At 47.2% G+C, this 23223-nt stretch overlaps 1 protein-coding gene across 1 annotated transcript in view; it reads right to left on the reverse strand.

The window, feature by feature from the left end:
• Positions 1-23223, reverse strand: part of agps (alkylglycerone phosphate synthase) — a 72991-nt gene that overhangs the window by 28111 nt on the left and 21657 nt on the right. Inside the window, exons 8-12 of the mRNA XM_063213373.1 lie at positions 19058-19138; positions 16615-16740; positions 13014-13122; positions 6334-6461; positions 4650-4701 (exon numbers count right to left, since the gene is read on the reverse strand). Coding sequence (XP_063069443.1) covers positions 4650-4701; positions 6334-6461; positions 13014-13122; positions 16615-16740; positions 19058-19138 — 496 coding nt within the window. The remainder of the gene's footprint in view (positions 1-4649; positions 4702-6333; positions 6462-13013; positions 13123-16614; positions 16741-19057; positions 19139-23223) is intronic.

A 23223-nucleotide genomic window follows, 5' to 3' on the forward strand; every position in this document is an offset into this window, starting at 1 on the left:
TATATTATTGGGAGCTACATTGGTTGATCAGATAATTGGCTTCTCAGATTACTGGGGCTCCCCCCTCCTTCCCTGTGGGTATTAAAGCCTCAACAGGGCCCCTTCCACATATCCTGTACAGGCACTTATCGGCACATTGACGGTTTAGTTGTTGAAGTCAGCTAGCTACTACCACTCTTGCATGGATTAAACAGTCTTTTTTTGCTGAGTTATACTATATATAAAAAAAACTCAATGCAAATTAAATGTGTTGTAGAATGAATTAATGTAGCAACTTTGAACAATAGCAACATTAGTCATGGTTGTGCCACCCTGATGTCTGCTCCTAGAAATCATACAAGGGTCAGCAATATTTTTTTCTCACCCCTACTGCACTTTCCACACAGGCATTTAGATTAATTCTTTCTAGGCCCGGATGCACTTGACACGCACGCACGGGCGCGCACACTCACACGCACACGCGCACGCGCACGCACACGCGCACCCACACACACAGCTGAAATGCAGGTATTTGTATCAATTCCTTCTGCCTGCCTGCCCCCCCAGACCACCCTCCACCCCCCAATCCACCACAGGCTGCACTTGACAGCCTGTTCTCTGGCCCCCGTTTCCTCCGGATATCCACAATCGGACTAACAGGTCAGATGGATTTGGCTGCTCGCTGCAACAATGGGAGGAAAATAAATGGCAACATTTGAGTAAGTTGGCGAGTTGTGGAGTGGAGACGAGAGACGAGAGCCTGAGTGGGGGGGGGGACAGGACTCATAAATCAGCAAGGGGTGTGACGGGTGTAGACGTTTGGGGGTGTCTTTGACGGGGGAAGTGTGTGTGTGTGTGTGTGTGTGTGTGTGTGTGTGTGTGTGTGTGTGTGTGTGTGTGTGTGTGTGTGTGTGTGGGTGTGTGTGGTGGGGGGGGGAGATGGGGGGTTAGACGTTTGGGGGTGTCTTTGACAGGGGAAGTGAGGGTGACACTGGCGTATCAGTCTTCCTCAACCACCGCACTTTCTGATTTATTCACTGCTGGACATGAAGTGTGGGGTGGGACAGGACGAGGAGGTGGAGAGGAGGGGAGGGGAAGGCTTGTTGCGGACAACCTAACATGCCGGTCTGGTGTGGGTGGTATCGTTATCCATCAAGCACACACATGATCCATGTACATGCAGAGGGAAAGAGACACACAGACAGAGAGAGAGAGAGAGAGCGAGAGAGAGCGAGAGAGAGTGAGAGAGAGTGAGAGAGAGCAAGAGAGAGTGAGAAAGAAAGAGAGAGGAGGAGAGAGGGAGAGAGAGTGGAGAGGAGAGGAGAGAGAGCGAGAGAGAGAGAGAGAGAGAGAGAGAGAGAGCGAGAGAGAGCGAGAGCAACAGGGCTGGAGAAAGAGAAAGAGGAGAGTCCCGGATGCTTGATTGGTGTAATTCTTTACATACGGTGGTTACAGTAGTCATGTTAAAACTAAAGATCTGTTAAGACACTCAAGTGTTGAGTAAAACAGTGAAATGGCCACACATTCATGCTTAAACCCTTACAAATGGAAATACTGCTGGCCACCCTGTTGGCAGTGTAATAGATCTGCGAAACACCTATTACAGAACCATCTGTGATGGGGTACCATTGAAAGTGATGATCTCTAAATCTCAAATCCACTCCCTCTTGAAACACAAGCTGCATGGTCTACAATGCACATGGGTTCCCAAACTTTTTTCAGGAGAAGGCCCCCCCATATGTCACTTGGTTCCATCCAATGGGTTGTGCTACACCAACTCACAGCTAACTATAATGATGGACTGTACACTGTTACAAAGAGGGGGGGGAGAAAGAGAGAGAGAGAGAGAGAGAGAGAGAGAGAGAGAGAGAGAGAGAGAGAGAGAGAGAGAAAGAGTGAGTGAGTGAGTGAGTGAGTGAGTGAGTGAGTGAGTGAGTGAGAGAGTGAGTGAATGAGTGAGCGGATGAGCGAGTGAGTGAGTGAGTGAGTGAGTGAGTGAGTGAGTGAGTGAGTGAGTGAGTGAGTGAGTGAGTGAGTGAGAGAGTGAGCGAATGAGCGAGTGAGAGAGTGAGTGAGAACTTCCCCTCTCCTGCTTCTTAATTGAGGAGCAGTAGTCACTCCTTGTCTTACGCCATCACACATTGACGGAGAGAGAGTGAAGTCAGTGTCAGTGTTACACACACACACACACACACACACACACACACACACACACACACACACACACACACACACACACACACACACACACACACACACACACACACACACACACACACACACACACACACACACACACACACACACACACACACACACACACACACCCTACTCCACTCCTCTTCTGCAGCGAGCGGGAGGAAGAGAGGGGATTAATCAGGCCTTCTTCCTGTCCGACGCCGGGGGTGATTAAGAAGAGAGGGAGGGAGCGGCCATTAATAAAAAGCGGAGGAGTCACGGCTTCAGCTCGGGTTGTCGCGGTTATTAGCTGCGCTCTCCTCTCCTCTCCTCTCCTCTCCTCTCCTCTCCTTTTCTCGCCTCACTCGCTCGCTTGCTCACTCGTTCTCCTCTGCTCTCCTCTCCTCTCCATCGGCACGGCGGAGCCTGGCTGCTTAATGCTAAGAAGTGCATAGTCTGTGAAAAACGTCGAAATGCAGGCGAGATAATGAGCTCCCGCGGGAGGCGACGGAACTTTCCAGAAGATGTCTGGCAAAAAAAAACGCCTGACGCACCTTGCCAGATTTTTTTTCCCCCACGCAAAATAACGCTGTAAAAAACACTCCTATATAACAAGGGGGGCTTTAATTGTTGCCAAGGCTATTTTTCATCGTCTCCACGAGCTCTCCATACTTTTTTTTCCTTGTGCGTTCGACTGCTCACTACTCGGCCCGGTGAAATAATGATCAATTTAACTTTATACCAGACAGCAGAGGGTGATCGACGCCGCAGATAAATGATGTCATGCAAAATTAAACCCCTCCGCGTCATAAAAAAATGTGTACCCTTTTAACAGGCATGAGGCGATTAAGAAACATGGAGGAGGAGGAGGAGGAGGAGGAGTGTGGGCTCAAATGTAGAGGAATGGTCGAGTTTAAACGCACGCATGACACGTACTAATGCGCCTGTTTGCTCGTAAGGCACCAACATGCAGGTTAATTGGCAAACAGTTACAGTACGTATGTGTCGTAGAAAACTTGAGTGTGTGTGTGTGTGTGTGTGTGTGTGTGTGTGTGTGTGTGTGTGTGTGTGTGTGTGTGTGTGTGTGTGTGTGTGTGTGTGTGTGTGTGTGTGTGTGTGTGTGTGTGTGTGTGTGTGTGTGTGTGTGTGTGTGTGTTTGTGTGAAGAGGGGAGGCAGCAGGTAGTTGTAGTATGTGCATGTTCTTGTGCTTACAAGGAATGGATGATGGCATAGCATACCCAAACACTACTGTAGCCTGCAATATGGCATCAAACCTACACACTCACTCACTCACTCACTCACTCACTCACTCACTCACTCACTCACTCACTCACTCACTCACTCACTCACTCACTCACTCACTCACTCACTCACTCACTCACTCACTCACTCACTCACTCACTCACTCACTCACTCACTCACTCACTCACTCACTCACTCACTCACTCACTCACTCACTCACTCACTCACTCACTCACTCACTCACTCACTCACTCACTCACTCAAACAAGCAACACACACACACACACAAAATCACATGTGCAACCACACACACACACACACACACATATATATGTAAACACATGCACACACAGCTTGGCAAGCATGCCTCCATCTCAAGGGGGCAGTGAAGCGTGCACCCCTCTCTCCCTACCGTGCCGTTCTAATGGCAGTCTGCACTTCTGCTGCAGCGCCACCAGCCTTTCTGCACTGCACTGCTCCGCTCTGGGGGTTTGGCCTACTATGGTGCGTGCTGTGCTGTGCTGCTGTAGGGGTTTGGCCTATGGTGCAGTGCTGTTCTGTGCTGTGCTGTGCTGTGCTGTGGTGTGGTGGCGTAGCGTGCCGGGGGTCTCTGGAGCGCCGTGCTTCTGTCACTCCCGGCCCACCATCGCGCTGCACCACGGCAACGGCACAGCAACGCCAGCCCAGCCCAGGTTTCTATGGCAACAAGAGCTGTGCTTAGCTACCAACCCCCACGCCTCCCTATTGTCCTCTCATGTGCACCCTCGCTCATACACTCCTCCTCGTCCTCCCCCTCTTCCTCTTCCTCTTCCTCTTGCTGTGCTCTCTCTTTCTCAGGCAGACTTCTAGAAAATAATGCACGACAACTCCCCGAGTATCACCCTCGTCTGTTTGTCAGAGTCAGGCGTTACTTGAGGACAATTTGAAGAGGAGAGCTTTAGAAGAACCTTTGGACAAACTGTTGGATTAGGCCGGGCGCCAAGGCCACTGGTAAATGCCAGGACTGGTTTGGTAAAAAAAGCCGCACTCTCGGGTGTAATTCTTGCAGTTTAATCTAGGGGGTTAGCATGTCATGTCATTACACCCGAAAGTGCAGCTTTTTTACTAAATATGAACTTTGCTGTTTGCTCGCAACAGAAGACCTTGCTAGAAATAGTTGGGAGTTGAGCACACTTTCTAGAAAAAAAGACTGTAAATGACAGGACTGGAACAGGCCAAATGTTGTCCAATAGACATCAATAGGACTTACCGAACTTGAACTGTTCGTTGTCCATTAGCCTAATGGATGCAGGTGCACACCTCTGTCAAAAACAGAAAAACAAACAGAAACAAGAGAGAAATGGTAAAGATCGATGGATGCAGGATACACAAGACTGATATTGATGCGTGTTCACATCCTGAAAGCCCTGCGGCAGGCAACAGGGGACTTCAAATATCGCTAACTGCATGGCTGTGAGGAAGCATTCTGAAAAACGGCTAAACCCCAACAAAGGCTAATCCTTATACTCAGAGTACACAATACTTTCCATTTGGCTGTGGTAAACGTTACGAATTCCATCATTATAATTCACACTGCCCTAAATACCCTACAAACTAAAGAGTTGAGTGCACAACTAAGATTTAAACAAATTAAACTCTGCAAAGAAAAACTTAAGGTGGTTGTGCTAATATACCCCTCCAGGGGCACATTATTATGTGTGGAAAGCAGAGAGGAGATGTAGACCTCCCCACCCCGAAGTAAACAACACAAGTTTGGAGGGATTATATCTCCCCTCTGACCGCAGGGATAAACGATCAATACCTTAATCGCGTGCTTGGAAATGAACTCTTATTTTATGCAGTCATAATGAACGTTGGGATCTTTGCGAAAAAATAAATAAATAAAACAAAATAAAGAAATAAAGAAAAAGAAAATATGCACACGTCAATAAAAGGCGTCGAATCAGCACTTAAGGCAGCAGCACCTTGGCGACGAGGTCAGATTTACGGTGCCGAGCGAGGCGAGACACTCATCACTTGACTATTTGCTCATTCAACAGGCACTTCTCGCTTTTTTACCACAGCGAAGGGAGCGGTGTTACTGCGAAACACAGCAACAGCCACAAGATTAGCAGCAGTAAATCCTTTCGCGGTCAAACAAATCAAACACATCTGCGCTTCAGCATGACATGAAAAAGGGGACTCAAAATCTGCCGTGTGTGGTCTGGACTGGTGGGCTGCTTCAGAGAGTGCCTCAAAAAGGGGTGCGGAGCGATGGCAACGATGTACTGTAAAATGAAAAAAGGTCGCACCATGCATAGGTTTCTTTATTACACAGAGGCGTTTCGGCGCTCTGCCTTCCTCAGTGTGCAAGAGTCCTCAGAAGGCACACTGAGGAAGGCAGGGCGCCGAAACGCGTCTGTGTAATAAAGAAACCTATGCATGGTGCGACCTTTTTTCATTTTGACAATATTTTGGTCAGCACCCTTAAAAGGAAGAGAAAAACTGTTGGGTGATGCCTGCTCCAACCCTTATGAACTATGTACTGTATGCAGCCAAGCTGAGGGGGTCAGTTGTCCCAGGCCCAGATGTGGGACCTCATTATATTGTATGTATTGGGTGCGATTTGTAGGGGGGGGATGGCGGGGATTCTCCCCTCTTCTGGTTTTGATATTGCCACTTTTTCTACATGATTTTAAGTAGAAAGTTTAATGTAATTCCATTGTTATTACTCTGAAACCACCAGCAGCCCTAACTGTATGTAGAGGGGTGACATGCCATAAAACCAACATGCAGTGGGCACCAGTTATACTGTTGGGGTGCATTTCTAAACAACCTTGATGCTACACAAGTTAGCAATTTATTTGGTTCCAATGCAACTTGCCATAGGCAACATACTAAAGTTGCTAGCTGGCTCTGACTGGTGCTAATGGCGTCCAGATTGGCCACCTCACCTGTTTGGCAACCTCCCTCAAGCAGGCCACGCCCGCCTGGAAGTTTGGAAAGACCACGGAGCCGTACTTCTGGTACTCAGGGATGGGCCGAATCTTCATGGTGACCTCAGTCACAACTCCAAGAGTTCCTGAGAGAGAGAGAGAGAGAGAGAGAGAGAGAGAGAGAGAGAGAGAGAGAGAGATAAAACACAGGGTTGAGCATTGGTGTAAAACAGTTTGTTTTTTGAACAAACGCCCCCGCTGAGAAACCGTAGTGTAAAACAATACCGGCTTGCAAGTTTTTTGGGGTCTCAAAAAGGACCCCAATGCCTCCACTGTGCAGCGACATGGTGGTGGTGACACGCATCAGGACTTCAAGTGCGTTTATGAAATGTATATCTTTACCCCCCCCCCCCCCCCTCAGACTGAGACCTGGAGGCAGTTAGGCCACATCTCACACAGGTGATCTGGTTTCATCTGCAATGTAAGGCCGGCCGTGCGTAATTTATCGGCGTGACAAGGTTGGGGGGGAGGGAACAAACATGGAACCATATCAAAGGCACATCCCGTCCGCGTCAACAGCCACTGTTAAAACCTATACTGGGCATCTCAGCATGAGGCCTCGCAACTACAGACGGCTGCTGTATCTTTGAGGGTCATGTTCAGTGGTCATCTATGCAAGGGTCGTCTCTCTCTACGCTAGTGTGTGTGTGTGTGTGTGTGTGTGTGTGTGTGTGTGTGTGTGTGTGTGTGTGTGTGTGTGTGTGTGTGTGTGTGTGTCTGTGTGTCTGTGTGTGTGTGTGTCTGTGTGTGTGCGAGCGAGCAAGCGAGAATGTGGGTCTGTGTGTGAAAGAGTGCAAGAGTGTGAGTCAGAAAGAAGCACATCTGTCGTGGACCATCAACCACCATGTCAGAATCAGTACTAAAATCAATTAGCTGTACTGCATGGTGACTGTGAACACTTGGTCACCACAAGGCAGTTATTCATGATCAACACTAAGTTAAGGGTTGTTCAGCCACTAGGTTAAGGTGCCTTGCTCAAGGGCACTTCGGCCAAGGATGGAGGTGTAGGGAGAGTTACAACCCTCTGATGTTTAGTTTTAAATGTACATTGGAGACTGGTCAAATGCAATTTCAAACTTCTGTGCTAACCCTGTTACATATATTTTTGACAGTAAAGTACACTTGACTTGACAAGAGTTTATATCTCTACTGGACAGGCACATATCCAGTAGCAGGACAAAGTAGGTGGTCTTTTTATGGCTTTAAAATATTTGCATAAACTGAAGCTTGCCCACTTAGTAAATGTAAAATTAGATGTATACAAGAGTATGGTGGTAGACATCTACAGATCTGATCCAATGATCCAATGATCTTTTTGACAAATTTCTAGCAGCTAGAAGCAGCTAGACTATTTGTTGTGCATATGCAAGCACCGATGTTCTCTCTATTAAACGGTGCAGTAGGGTGAACATCATAATTTGTGGCCGTTTTGATGTCTCCGGTTCTGAAACTTTGCCATCACCACAAGACAAAAATAACTCCCAAGTTTATCAACATTTCATAGATGAAAAAGAATCACCCTTAAATCTGAGCATAAAACCATCACCCCAGACATCCTGAAAAGCAGGCAAAAGCCTAGTACATCTTCTCAACACTGTGCAGATCTGTTCCACAGCCATGACTTGAGTGTATTTCCACAACATTTGTTAAGTGATTAATCTCAAAGGTTAACTTTTTTTGACAGAGCAGTTGGCGAGTCTCAATTATGATTTCAACAGACATAAAATGTAATAGATTATAAAAATGTTCAGTAATTGTAATCCATTTTGATTACCTACACAAGATAATTTCTTTTAAGGAAATATATTATATTTTGCTAAAAACAAATGCAATTCCAAAAGGCTCAAATACTTTTTCTTGCCACAACATAGAAACAACATGTACAAAATAGTTTTGTCCTCCAAAAACACAGATCAGGCCCAGTTCCCTGCAACCAGAAACATTTGTGGACAGGAAAAGTCAACATAAACACATAAGCACCAAAAAGGAAAACGTTCCGCATGGCCAGAAACACAAAGTCATTGGTCAGTAAAACCAAACACAAAACAAAAACAAAACATAAATAAACCAAAAATCATAAAACACCGACCGCGTCTGTGACTGGAGACGAAACCCAGCAGCATGTACTGTGCCTGCAGGCCCCAGGAGAGGATGTGGTGATGACAGGAAAGATGACGAGTTACGCGGCCAGCCGGCTGCACGGAGGCCCGGCCCGGCCCGGCGTCACGTCAGAACGCCACAGCGTGGTGAAATACGGGCCACAAACGGCCCCGGCCCGGGCCATGCTATAAACATGCCAATGAGGCCTGTTTACTGCTCCCCCTGCACACCCACAAACTGGCTCCATAAAAAACAGAATCTCAGAGTCACAGCACACACGGCCCTAATGGCACTTTCATCTTAACGAGATCACTGTAAATAGTGATAACCTCCAACTGTAAAAAATAAATAAATAAATAAATGAATAAAAAAGGCCCCTTCATAATTCTGCCAAGCCGTTCATATTTTTCTGGTCGGAACGGAAGGCCTCGAATCAGACAGGGGCTCTCCCCTCTGGTGTCCCATCCCTCTGCAATTGGTGAATTGTTTAAAGCGAGAAAAAAAGAGAAAGGAATCCAGATGTGGAGGTAATGAACATCTGAATGTTTTATGATTGATGATTAATTTGAGAAAAAAAATATCGATCTTCATCAAACGCACGTAGGTTAACTCTTGTACGTGACACGATGGCGGTTTACGACTAGCTGTGACGTGACGCACTGCACTGTGGGGACAAACGCACATTTGTCAGTGTGGGTTGATGGAATACAAAAGGACAAGCGCGGCGCTAGACTGACGATAGATTCTCATGAAGGGCTCATCAACTGGGTGCAAAGATGCGTGTGACATTTTCAAATCGTGCAAATCCAACACGCGGGGCCATATGTGCTTGTCTGTTAATTAAGGCGTTTGCCACTTAGCGGCTCGCTCGCCGCAAAAAAACAAAAAACGACGCGGCCAATTCCATTAGCCGCCCCTCCTGTGCATGACGTGCCTGTTAATGAGCCCTTTAATGTGGATATGCGTGCTGCTCTCTAGTGGCACGGCTGAGAACATGACACTCACATGTCACCGCCAAATACACACACACACGCACGCACGCACGCACGCACGCACGCACGCACGCACGCACGCACGCACGCACGCACGCACGCACGCACGCACGCACGCACGGTCTACTTGACCAGCACAGGGCCAAACCCCCCTCCTCTTCTCCACCTTTGTTTTTTCCACCTTTGTGCCAGAATGGACATCTATCCCTACTCCCTGGTGTGCTTTTAGAGGGGTTGACCTACTGACAAAATGATGATTGGCAAACAAACAATTAAAAGCCTAATGGCACTGTGCACCTTGGCCATATCGCCATCACTTACATCTGGGAGAGAGAGAGAGAGAGAGAGAGAGAGAGAGAGAGAGAGAGAGAGAGAGAGAGAGAGAGAGATGTTACTGTAGAGAAGAGAGAGAGAGAGAGAGAGAGAGAGAGAGAGAGAGAGAGAGAGAGAGAGAGAGAGAGAGAGAGACTGCAGTTGGTAAGAGGAGGAGTTCATCTACAGTAGTCTAGCAGATATGCCTTTTTTACCCTGCTTCCTGGAATAACGCAGATGCACATGTGACACACATTTCTTCCAGTCAGATAAAGGCACAAGAAGGGAAACAGCCTAGTAGTAGATCTCATCTTTAGGAAATACGGCAGCTCTGCGAGCTGACTTCATCCAGTTATTTCACATCGCATTAACTCCCAAAGCTTTAGATTAGATAAGCCCCTATCTGGATGGAGACATCTGCATTAGAAGGAAGAAAGAAAGAAAGAAAGAAAGAAAGAAAGAAAGAAAGAAAGAAAGAAAGAAAGAAAGAAAGAAAGAAAGAAAGAAAGAAAGAGAGGAAGACAGAACAGCAAAGAGTGGTAGTAAGTCGGGGAGTAAGTGAGGCGGTCGGTGGTGGGGTGGGGACAGCTTTAAAACGAACAAACTGATTATCATTGATCATTCCCATGCTCCTCTCTGGGAGCCCTCTACTCTGCCTTGCGGATCGAGTCTCTGTCCTCCGCTGGTCCGGGGCCATTTTTCTCCAAGGTCAGGGGAGAGATGGAAGAGGGGGCTAAAACAAACCCATTCCAGAGTCAATGAGGATCGGAAAAGGTTGCAGTAATTCTTGATCGCACACACAAAAGGCCGGCCTCCACTTAGAATGCAACGCACGTCCTCAAGCCTGGCATGTCAACTTCTCTTTTTCTGGCTTTTTTTTTTAAGTATCTCTGAATGGCACCCAGCTGAGTAGCAGGCAATGTCTAGATGGGGCACAGACCAGGCTCCGCAAGGCCTCCCCAATGTCTAGATTGCCCATAGACCAGGCTCCACAAGACCTCCCCAATGTCTAGATTGGCCAGAGACCAGAGGCTCTTTCCAATATGCGGACTCCTATCCTCGGCCTGTGCTTGTGGCCTCGCGTTTCGCGGACACCTCGCCTCTGTGGAGAAAACAATAACGTTTCCCTGCTGTCAGCCTAGCCAAAAACAACTTTTGAGGAAGTATTCTTCATTCTCCATCCCGATTGCAAATGAGAAAACAACATTAGAATTGAGCTTATGCGAGATATTGAAATACACTTCTGACATCATCATGAGGCCACAAGCAGGCAAGGGAGCAAGGGAGGACGGGAGACGAGTCTGCATATTGGAAAGAGCCCCAGGTCTCCACAGGCCTCCCCAAATGCCACACTCTCTCCCTGGGTGAGGCTGTGCCCTCCACCATGGCCATGGGTTAAAGTCAAGCCAGTGAGTGCCAACTTGGGTCTGATGGCTAATAGCTGTACCCGTACTTCAGTGTCTGATTTCATGGCATACGGCCCTCCCTCCTACTTGGGAATTCTTGAAAGAAATTGTGTTTTTTTTCCCCACTCTACTAACTGGAGTTTTTTTTTAACCCTGAAACAATATTATAACAAAACAATGTCAAGAGTGTAGCTCTGAATATGAATTCTATTTACTTTTCATTCATTCCAGAATAGCTGATACATCTAATATGAGAGTAAGTTAGCAATAGCTTAGATCAAAAGGCTACTTTATTAAACATTTTGACACTTGTATGGTTCCAAATCTTGTGTATGTGTAAGTGCTGTATCATTACAATACTACAGTTTTACATAGTAATTGTATAACTTGCATAATGTCAGCAGGGAGAATGGGACGAGTTAAAAGTTCTGTCCGAATAATCAATTAACTACACATGTGACTTTGCGACCGACCATGATATTCACTTTTAATAAATGCCATATATTATATCATAGACATAGCATGTCAGTGAAGAGATGGAAAAATGTTCCATGCAGTGAAGACGCAGTGCAGGGCTGCAACAAAACCATCGTGCCCCCTCTGTGTGTGTGTGTGTGTGTGTGTGTGTGTGTGTGTGTGTGTGTGTGTGTGTGTGTGTGTGTGTGTGTGTGTGTGTGTGTGTGTGTGTGTGTGTGTGTGTGTGTGTGTGTGTGTGTGTGTGTGTGTGTGTGTGTGTGTGTCTCTCTCTCTCTCTTCCATTACATCAGCCCAGCGCACGCCAGGATCCGTTACAGTGTGCTTTTATAAAAGCCACTCGCTCAAACTATCCAGATACCCAGACAAAAACCTTATCCAAAAGCCACACTCCTGAAGGAACCTGGAGTCAGGGGTAACATTAACATAAACACTGGTGGTAACATTAACTTCTCCTTTAAAACTTTCGCTATGTACACCCCCATAACCACCTCCACCACTACCACAACTCCAACTCAAATGAAGGACACTCAAATGAGATGATTACAGTTAATGAAACATTCACTGGGTCTCGCTCGCAGATGGATTTTTGTTTAAAAGAAAAGCAAAAGAGCGGCCCGCGGTAATGAGTACAAATGGCGAGACGTGCTCGCTCGCTGCAGCGCGCGGCACGGAGCGGCGTGGCACGCCGTGGCGGAGCAGATTGCGGCACTTTGTTGTTGCATGCGGGGCGCTCCCACAGATGTTGGGGGGGAGGTGGGAGGGTGTTAGGGGGTATGTGGAGTGGGGGTGAGGGGGGGGGAGTGGGGGGTCGGGAGCTGTGCCAGCGGTCCCTGCACTCGCGCTGTAGCGGGTAGGGCCCTGGCATATGGCAGGCAGAATTCTCCCCGGGCCTCTGCACAAGGACATGCAAGCTGAACAAGAGGCAATGTAGTGGAGGGGAAGGGAAGGGAAGGGGACGCCATGCCAGCATGCCCGCCCCTGCTTTTGACCTAGCAGGGGCCGCGTTTTTTTTTTTTTTTTTTTGCCTTGTTTGTTTTTTTTCCCCTCCATACATTTTACAGCTGCTATCCTAGTTACTGTTCACCTGACCCGGTGGCAAACAAACCCCAGACTCATCAACACCCACCTGCCCATGCCCCCGCCCCCCACCCCTCCACTACCTCACACCACATGCTCAGGGGCAAAACAGCACATGTTCACGTCATGGGACACAGTCTCACACCCAAGGCACGTGTGCATGTACGCGACGCTACACAACTACACAACACAACCACACCAACCACCAGCGCACCAAGCACAGTCTCTGGTGACGTGACGGCAGGCAGGCAGGCAGCCGGGGCGGCTCGCTCACCTTCAGAGCCCAGGATGAAGTGGTGCACGTCGGGGCCGGTGGACATGCGCGGGCCCTGGCAGCTCTTCTCGATCACACCTCTGGGGGTCACCATCTTTATGTGCACCACCTGGAGTGGTAGACCGAGCGCACACACACACACACACACACACACACACACACACACACACACACACACACACACGCACGCACACACACACACACGCACAGACACACACGCACACACACACACACACAGGTACAGATGCACACCACTGATGATGACGCCAGCACAACACACAACAGCAAAGAGATGCAGATGCACAACTCATGCTAATGGGACTATGTATGCAGCATATCAATGTCAATAAACTTGATTTTGTTACTGACACAAATATACTGCATGATTAATCATTACAGGAGTTATGCTTACTGAGAATGGACACAAAAACCGGCTGTAAATTGGAGATCGTTTAGACAATTTTTCCACCTGAAAGACTAAACAAAATTGAATTGAATTGGGCGATAACACAAGCTGCGCAGTAACATAATACACATCAGCGGAAAATCTTCCAATGTCAAAGTCCACACAGCGCTTGTTTGGCCCTAATGTTTGATGACCCGAGTGGCGTCACCAAGTGCAAGTGACTTTTTGTGAGTGAACCACAGGACAAGGATCCAGATAAAAAAACAAAATGAGAAAGTCAGTCTGCACAGTGCACAGATTTTACAACACGTCATCAATATGGTATTCTTCTGGACAGATGATACAAACGATATTGGCCAAATTACTGTGCAATATTAAAACTCAAAATATGCAGTCCATTTTATAATTTAAATTATAATCCATTTTACAATTCATATAGTGCGACTATGTTTTTCTTTGCTTTCTAGTCTTAATCACCATGCATGTGCTCAACAGTGTGCTGCGCTGGGCACTGTCTTTATTCCTTCCTGTTTGCAGCCTTCCCCAGGTGCGTGTGAACAGGGGAGTACAGTAATAGCAAATTGTGGACCCTATGTATGTACTGTCAAATCAACTCCAATGGACCTTCCCACCCAGCCCTATATCTACATGAATCAGACACTGTGTGGGCCCCCGTATGGGCCCTGGTGACTCAGTCACACTTTACCCCCCTGTACAACACCCCTGTGTGTGAAGCAGTTGACCTTCATGACCCCTGCTGTGGCGAGCAGAGCCAGAGACCTCTGATAAGGTAGAGACGATTCATGAGGAGTTTCTTCTGGAATCCATATAGCGTAACTAAGGCTCTAAACTGCAACCCTATGGCAGCCATGCCCCTGTAGGAGACTAGCAGGGCTTTCAGGCCGACCAGAACGGAGCCGATGACGGTGCCCGCATCAGTTACGTTCAGCACTAAAGTGCTTGTCTGCGACCCGCCCGTGTTCATACCGGGCTCTGAACTTTTCCCGCACGTGACTGTGTTACCCGGATGAACCTGCTGACGGCTACGCTGTCGTCAAGGTTCGCAAAGAAAAAACGAATATTTTGCGGTTCGCATTGCGAACCAACTTTCCGGTTCGCGAACGCTAAGATCTGTAGCGTGGACACGACGGCTGGTTCGCGATTAGGTGGGGGAACGGGCTCCAGCACGGTTCTCAGTCGGCCTGAACGCACTATGAGAGAATGAATGGAGCTCAATGGAAAAGTCAAGTCCCTTTAGCACAGTGGTCCCCAAGCTTTTTTTGTCTTGCGTACCCCCCAGGGCCTTTTTGTTGTACCCCCTAACCCATGATCTCTACAGTGCCCTCCATAATTATTGGCACCCCTGGTTGAGATGTGTTAAAAGCCTTAAAATAAATTCAGTGTTTATTGCAGAAGAATACTGTCACACTGAAAATTTTAGGAAAATGTAGCCTTCAACTCAAATGAATTGTAGGAAAATAAAAAAAATCCCTGACTAAAAAATAATTATTTTTCATTAAATCACCTGTTCCACAATTATTGGCACCCTTAACAATTCCCAGGAAATAAATATAATTGAAGCATTTCTGTCATTTCTACAGTAGTTTACAAAGTTTACCAGAGTATGTAGGAACATTTAATTAGTAATTCATCACTTCCTGTTTCCCTGGGGTATAACTATGACGTGACACCGAGGCCATTTCTCTTATCCACTTTTAAACATGGGAAAGACAAAGGAACACAGCATACAAGTGAGGCAGATGTGCGTCGACCTTCACAGGTCAGGCAGAGGCTACAAGAAGATTGCCACTCAACTGCAGCTGCCCATATCTACTGTGAGAGGAATAATTAAGAAGTTCAAAACAACTGGAACAGTGGTAAACAAGCCTGGACGAGGACCCAAGTTTATTTTGCCACCACGCACAGTGAGGAGGATGGTAAGAGAAATCAAAATATCTCCAAAGCTCACTGTTACAGAATTACAACAAATGGTAGCATCCTGGGGTCACAAAGTCTCCAAATCAACCATCAGGCGCTGTCTACACGCCAACAAGCTGTTTGGGAGGCATGCACGGAGAAAACCTTTCCTCACCCACAATCATAAACGCAAACGTCTGGAGTTCGCCCAGCGGTATTGGGGCTTCAACTGGGACCGTGTGCTTTGGTCAGATGAGACCAAGATTGAGCTTTTTGGCAACAAACACTCTAAGTGGGTCTGGCGTGCCACGAAAGATGCGCATGCTGAAAAGCACCTCATACCCACTGTGAAGTATGGGGGTGGGTCAGTGATGCTGTGGGGCTGTTTCGCTTCCAAAGGCCCTGGGAAGCTTGTTAGGGTGCATGGCATCATGAATGCTTTGAAATACCAGGACATTTTAAATCAAAATCTGTTGCCCTCTGCCAAAAAGCTGAAGATGGGTCGTCACTGGGTCTTTCAGCAAGACAATGACCCTAAACATATGGCCAAATCTACACAGAAATGGTTAACCAGACACAAAATCAAGCTCCTCCCATGGCCATCTCAGTCCCCAGACCTCAACCCCATTGAGAACCTGTGGGGTGAGCTGAAGAGGAGAGTACAGAGGAGAGGACCCAGGTCTCTGCATGATTTAGAGAGATTCTGCAAAGAGGAATGGCTGAAGATCCCTCTTTCTGTCTTTTCCCATCTTGTGAAACATTATAGGAGAAGATTAGGTGCTGTTTTGTTGGCAAAAGGGGGTTGTACAAAATATTAACAACAGAGGTGCTAATAATTGTGACACACATTATTTGATGTCAAATAATTATTTCTTTATGTGGGATTTTTTCCCCACTGAATAAATGCACTTGTATTGAAGGTTGGATTTTTCTCTTTTTTTCCATTAAGGTCCCATATTATTTAGAGAAAAATAATAATAATTGGAAGCTAAAAAACACATCTCAACCAGGGGTGCCAATAATAATGGAGGGCACTGTATATATCTTCCTTCATCCCGATATGACTATGCTCCATTCAATTGTCAAATCACATTTTTCCATGTACCCCCTGAGGTGTGCTCGCGTATCCAATAATGGTACACGTACCCCTGGTTGGGAAACACTGCTTTAGCAAACCCCACTTCGTTGATCCCACTTTGTTGCGTTGGTGATGATGCGTGCTACAACTCATCTTAATCTACCATATTGAAACTCTTTAGCTGAGCCGTAAGCACCCACCAGGTCCTCGATGTTGCCATAGATGTTCTTCTTCATGCCCGAGGCCCGCGTGGCCACCCAGCCCCCCAGAGAGCTGAACTCCATGGAGTCCGGCTCGTGCCCCGTACAGTAGCCACTCTCGTTCAGCTGGGGGAAGAAAAGGAACACACACACAAACAAACAAACATTAACACAACATTAAACACTTTGTGTGTGTGTAGGTATGTGTGTGTGCGTGTGTGTGTTTTTTTACTTGTTTAAATTGTAACTTAAATTGTCTGTGTAATGCTTGTAACATAGAGTTGTACAATAAAGAACACCGATTTTGATTTTGATAGCAGCTATGGGCAACCTGAATCAAGAAGTTACAATCTCACTACTACTCCTTAAGTACCAACTGGCTTTACATGAACTGATAAATAATTAACATAAGGAATGTTAATTACTATCGGCTGATTTACTGAATGTCAGGATCAATACATGTGCCGGCTTCAAACTTCTGAATTCAGTTTGTTCACATAGAAACCCACCAACATTTGACATTCCAGTTTTTAACTCCAGAAAACCTAGGCAGAAAGACTTGAAAAGTTTGAAAAGTATTATAGGCAAAGGATTCCACAGCGTGCCGTGCACATGTTTTGGTGCCTAAGCGGAGGTTTGCGCTCTCTGAGTGCTTCTAGTTGTTGACGTGCTGGATGTAAGAGGAAAAGAGATCATTTCATAACTCGTGATCCTCAGAGGGACTTCTGTCCATGCAGGTGCGAGCCTGATATGGATACTGCGCATGTTGCCCTAAAGGAAAGGGGGTTCTTCCAGGTGATGCCAGAATAATTTTACTTTATTTATAAAAAGCATGGGCCTGCATTTTTCAAAAATCATTTATTTTATTAAACTGTCGTCACACACGCGCGCACACACACACACACTCACACGCACACACGCACGCACGCACACACACGCGCACACGCACACACACTTTTGCCTGGAATATGGAGGGTATGGGGGGGGTGGTTTAATGCCGAGCCATCTGCTCCATCAAATTGGCCCTTCTCTGTATGCGGGGGGACGGGGCTGCTTAAGATGCGGCGCACGCATTCCTCCACATCAAACAGCAGCTTCTTCGCCATTTTTCTGCATTAGTTTGATGGTGCCATCTGCTGCCTGCAAGCCTGTCAGCAAGCCTCAATCTCTACCTTGCCACACCGAGCTGCCAGCCATGCGCCACGCCGCCGCACGCACACGCACGCATGCACGCACGCATGCACGCACGCACACCTCCATGTTTTGGCCAAGCCATGGGACACCCGATGTACTGTACAAGGGCAAAGCTACACTGGTGTCACCACGACTTATACAGATCCACAGAAGCGAGAGCGAGTGGACGTCACGCCAATAAACATCTACTGTAAGTGGGCCCTTCTCACTCACCCAGGTCTTACGGTAGCAGTCATGAGTGCTAAGTTGCAAGACAACTGGGAAAGGGGCCGTGTCTATAATCCATCTTTTAAAAGACGTCCCAGATGCCTGACGACTCGGAGGTTACGAGGCGGCTAATAAACACTCTGCATTGCAAGTGCTCGTCCTCCAGGAGGACTGCTTGGAATTGTGGGATAGCTAGCGGTGTGGGAGCTTCGCCACTGTGCAGAGGAAGGACCTATAGGAAGGGCAAGCAGGACATTTGCCCCTGGGCCCAGACCCTTCCCATATTGGTAGTAGAGGCCCTGGTAATGCTTTAGAATAAGGTTCTTCTAATAAGCGTTTATAGTCACTAATAAGCAGGTAGTAATACCCTTACAAGGGCCCAATAACATGCTTATTAACTTTGTTAACATGCTTATTAACGCTATTAACATGCTTATTAACTTTGTTAACATGCTTATTAATGTTATTAACATCTGATGAGTAACTTTATTTGAGTAAAAGCATGAAAATCGGTACACATGGCAGCCATCTTCAAAATTTTGTTTTTTCGCGACGCCTCCATATATAGTATTAGTCAGGATATCAAGATGGATATGTGTACCGATTTAAATAATAAGACTACAAAAATAAACCACTATAAACACATAATAAGCATAATAAGATGTTAACAATGTTAATAAGCATGTTATTGGGCACTTGTAAGGGTATTACTACTTGCTTACTAGTGACTATAAACGCTTATTAGAAGAACCTTATTCTAAAGCCTTACCGAGGCCCTATTAGGCCGTGTGGGGGGCCCCATCAGTGTTTTGCCCAGGGGCCCTGTGTGCAATTGTCCTGCCACTGCCACTGTGGTTGGGCAAGCAGCGAGCGCTCCTCAGACTGTCAAGCCAAGGGAAGGGGCCTAAATCTTCGAGGCGTACGTACGGCTGTGTGACGGTCTCGCTAATGGGGGTTGGGAATGTTGCGCGGTGTTGACAAATGGCGTGTCTGGACTGAAGCGGATGGTGTGGTGTGGTGTGGTGGTGCAGGTTAAACTTGCCAGTCTCTCCAAATCCTGTCCGATGATGCCAGCCTCGACATGGGCAGTCAGATTCTTCTCATCAATCCACAGTATCCGGTTCTGTTAAGTCACACAAAAAAACCACCCAACCACACAAACAGAACAAAGGGAGAGGAGAAAAGAAAGAAGTGCACATAAATATGACAAATAAAGCCGTTGTTTCATCACATTTTAACCAAGAACACAATTCACATCATTCACTTTGTTGAGGGAGGGAGGAAGCGAGCGAGAGGGCCATTTTTCTTGATTTGGGAAGTTCAAATGAGAAACAGGCGTGTAGTCTGCCTTGCATCTGATGTGTGTTACATGGACGTGGGTGTCGCACCAGAAATTCACTCCAGTCACCACGGCTTAACTGGGAGAGCCAGGGAAAGGTCGGGAGGTGTGGGGGGTTGTGTGGGTTTTTTTAGAGGGGGGTTGAAGGGAGTTCTGTATTGGAACAAAAGGAGAAGAGGGGGGCGGGTCGTGAGGACTCAAGGCCAATGGGAGACTGAGTTTAATGGCGCACCATCACTAGAACGACATAAAGGCTCAACGGCAGCACTGGCTTTTTCCATGAGTGCACAACTGCACATGGTGCTTATACAGCAACAACTGCATGTTCAGAGTGATGGAAACAGTAGAGTAGAGTAGAGTAGAGTAGAGTAGAGTAGAGTAGAGTAGAGTAGAGTAGAGTAGAGTAGAGTAGAGAAGAGAAGAGAAGAGAAGAGAAGAGAAGAGAAGAGAAGAGAAGAGAAGAGAAGAGAAGAGAAGAGAAGAGAAGAGAAGAGAACAAGGAAAAGGTGGGAACGAGTGCCTGGGAGAGTGGGGGCGCGAAAAAAAAGAAAAAGAGAAAGAAAGCGAGAGAGAAGGGGGGATACAGAGCTCCATTAGACGGATTCCAAAAGGTTAACCTCCTTTTAACATTCAATCCCATAAAGCCTAGCACAAACTCCCACATCCACGCCGCACCCCGCACCATCAGGCTAACCACTCCAACCACCCCCCACCCTTGAACCTCCCACCCAAGGCCCTCCAACTCCTCCGCTCCATTCCCCTTCACTCCCCTCCCCTCCTCTCCTTCCCGAGTTCAGGGCCAGCGCTAGGCAGACTAGGCGGTCGCCTAGGGCACCACGGCCCACAGAATTACAATATGAAGCAAAAGCATGAAACTTTTTAATAGGCACTCAGCATATACATGGTACTAGATCAGCAGTGCTCAATCAGATGTATGACACAATGTTTACAGATGACAATGTCAAATTCCACAAAAAGGAAAGATTAGTGCTCGCCTAGGGCACCAAATTGACTACAACCGGCCCTTCCCCACGTTCGTTCGTTTGTTCGTTCGGCTAAGCGCTCCTCCACACTAACCACCCCCAACCACCCCCCACCCTTGAACCTCCCACCCAAGGACCTCCAACTCCCCCTCTCCACTCCACTCCCTTCCCTTCCCCTCATCTCCTCTCCTTCCCGCGTTGCGTTCGTTCGGCTAAGCGCTCCTCAAGGCATGGAAGAGCACAGCTTGAGCTCCCCCAGCCCCGGCCATCAATCACGGCTGCGGGCTGCAATAAAGCGTCCAGCGCTGTCATGCTGCCGCCTTTCATGTGAGGGGCACCCTGCCACATGGCCCGTGACCCCTCGACACAGCGCAGCACAACGCAGCGCAGCACAGCACAGCGCGCTAGCTGGCCACTGGTATTTATATACCCCCGACCGGCACGGGAGGTGGAGGCGGGGGCGGGGGATGTAGGGGTAGGGGTGGTGGGGCTTGGTTGTGGGTGTGGGTGTGAGGGGGGTGTGTTGTGTCAGGCAGAGAGGCAAAGGTAGAAGGTATGGAGCAAAGGAGGGATGCAGTGAGGAAGGTTTATGGGAGGGATGCGTTGAGGAATGTGTATGGGAGGTGGGGAAGAAAGGAGGGATGTGATGAGGAAGGTGTATAGGAGGTATGGAGAAAAGGAGGGATGTGACGAGGAAGGTGTATAGGAGGTATGGAGAAAAGGAGGGATGTGACGAGGAAGGTGTATAGGAGGTATGGAGAAAAGGAGGGATGTGACGAGGAAGGTGGAAGGTGGTGAGGAAAGGAGTGATGCGGTGAGGAAGGTGTATAGGAGGTGGGGAGGAAAGGAGTGATGTGATGAGGAAGGTGGGATGTGTATGGGGAATGGTATGTGCAGTGAATTGTGTCTCTGTTTTCATGCTTCAGCCCGTCTCTGAACTTGTACAAGGGTGGCTAAGCAGAACCATGCCACCGTGTCCAGAGGATATGATCATTATTACCAGGGCTCTAAATTAACTTTTTCCATCACCAGCCAATTTGGCTAGTGGACATTTTTTCTTACCAGCCAAATAGAAGTTCAACTAGCCATTTTTTTAATCTCACCAAAATAAACTAGACTGCCTGTGCAGTCGCCTTCGACTGCTTAAGGTATATCCCCGAAACGCGACGCTTCCAGTCCCCCATCATTCCTACCACTCCCGTCCACCATTTTGTAAACGTATATGATACATACAGACGTGACATGACGTGCATAGGCTTAAAACCAAACGACTATTGTGAAAATGAAGTAAAAAATGGGGCAAATGGTAATACTGTTTTAATGGTTCAGTGGATATACCACATTAGGTACAGTGTAATAACCAGTGTAACAATATTTAATACAATGTAATTTTTTTACTTACATCATGTGTTTGTGCGTAAGTGGTATTACATGGTATTGCATATTGTTACACTGGTATTACACTATATTACATGGTATTGCATACTGTTACACTCGTTATTACACTGTACCTGATATTGCATATTGTTACACTGGTATTACACTAGTATTACATGGTATTAAATATTGTTACATTGGTTATTACACTGTACCTAATATGGTAGATTCACTGAAATGGTGAACCATTAAAGTAAGGTGTTACCGGGCAAATCAATCCACCCAGTCAGAAGTTATGGGTCAAATGAAAATTCCGCCATTTTGAAAGTGTTGTCTTCCAAACTCGAATCAGTTCATGAACCTACCCTAGAGCATTCACACACAAAATCTGGGACAAATCCATCCACCCGGTCAGTAGTTATGGGCCAAAGAATAATTCGGCCATCTTGAATTCAGCCATCTTGAAAGTGTTGACCTCCAAACTCGAATCAGTTCATAAACCTACCCTAGAGCATTCACACACCAAATCTGGGACAAATCCATCCACCCGGTCAGAAGTTATGGACCAAACAAAAATTCGGCCATCTTGAATTCAGCCATCTTGAAAGTGTTGACCTCCCAACTCGAAGCAGTTCATGAACCTACCCTAGAGCATTCACACACACCAAATCTGGGACAAATCCATCCACCCGGTCAGAAGTTATGGACCAAACAAAAATTCGGCCATCTTGAATTCAGCCATCTTGAAAGTGTTGACCTCCAAACTCGAATCAGTTCATAAACCTACCCTAGAGCATTCACACACCAAATCTGGGACAAATCCATCCACCCGGTCAGAAGTTATGGACCAAACAAAAATTCGGCCATCTTGAATTCAGCCATCTTGAAAGTGTTGACCTCCCAACTCGAAGCAGTTCATGAACCTACCCTAGAGCATTCACACACCAAATCTGGGACAAATCCATCCACCCGGTCAGAAGTTATGGACCAAACAAAAATTCGGCCATCTTGAATTCAGCCATCTTGAAAGTGTTGACCTCCCAACTCGAAGCAGTTCATGAACCTACCCTAGAGCATTCACACACCAAATCTGGGACAAATCCATCCACCCGGTCAGAAGTTATGGACCAAACAAAAATTCGGCCATCTTGAATTCAGCCATCTTGAAAGTGTTGACCTCCCAACTCGAAGCAGTTCATGAACCTACCCTAGAGCATTCACACACCAAATCTGGGACAAATCCATCCACCCGGTCAGAAGTTATGGACCAAACAAAAATTCGGCCATCTTGAATTCAGCCATCTTGAAAGTGTTGACCTCCAAACTCGAATCAGTTCATGAACCTGCCCTAGAGCATTCACCCAAAAAATCTGGGACAAATCCAAACATCCGTTCAAAAGTTATCGCGTTAACACGAAAGACCTTACGCGGCGGCGGACGCGGCGGACGCGGCGGCGGCGGACGCGGCGGACGCGGCGGCGGACGCGGCGGCGGCGCACGCAAAACCAT

The sequence above is a fragment of the Engraulis encrasicolus genome, chromosome 13, assembly GCF_034702125.1.
Source record: "Engraulis encrasicolus isolate BLACKSEA-1 chromosome 13, IST_EnEncr_1.0, whole genome shotgun sequence".
NCBI classification, from domain to species: Eukaryota; Metazoa; Chordata; class Actinopteri; order Clupeiformes; family Engraulidae; genus Engraulis; species Engraulis encrasicolus.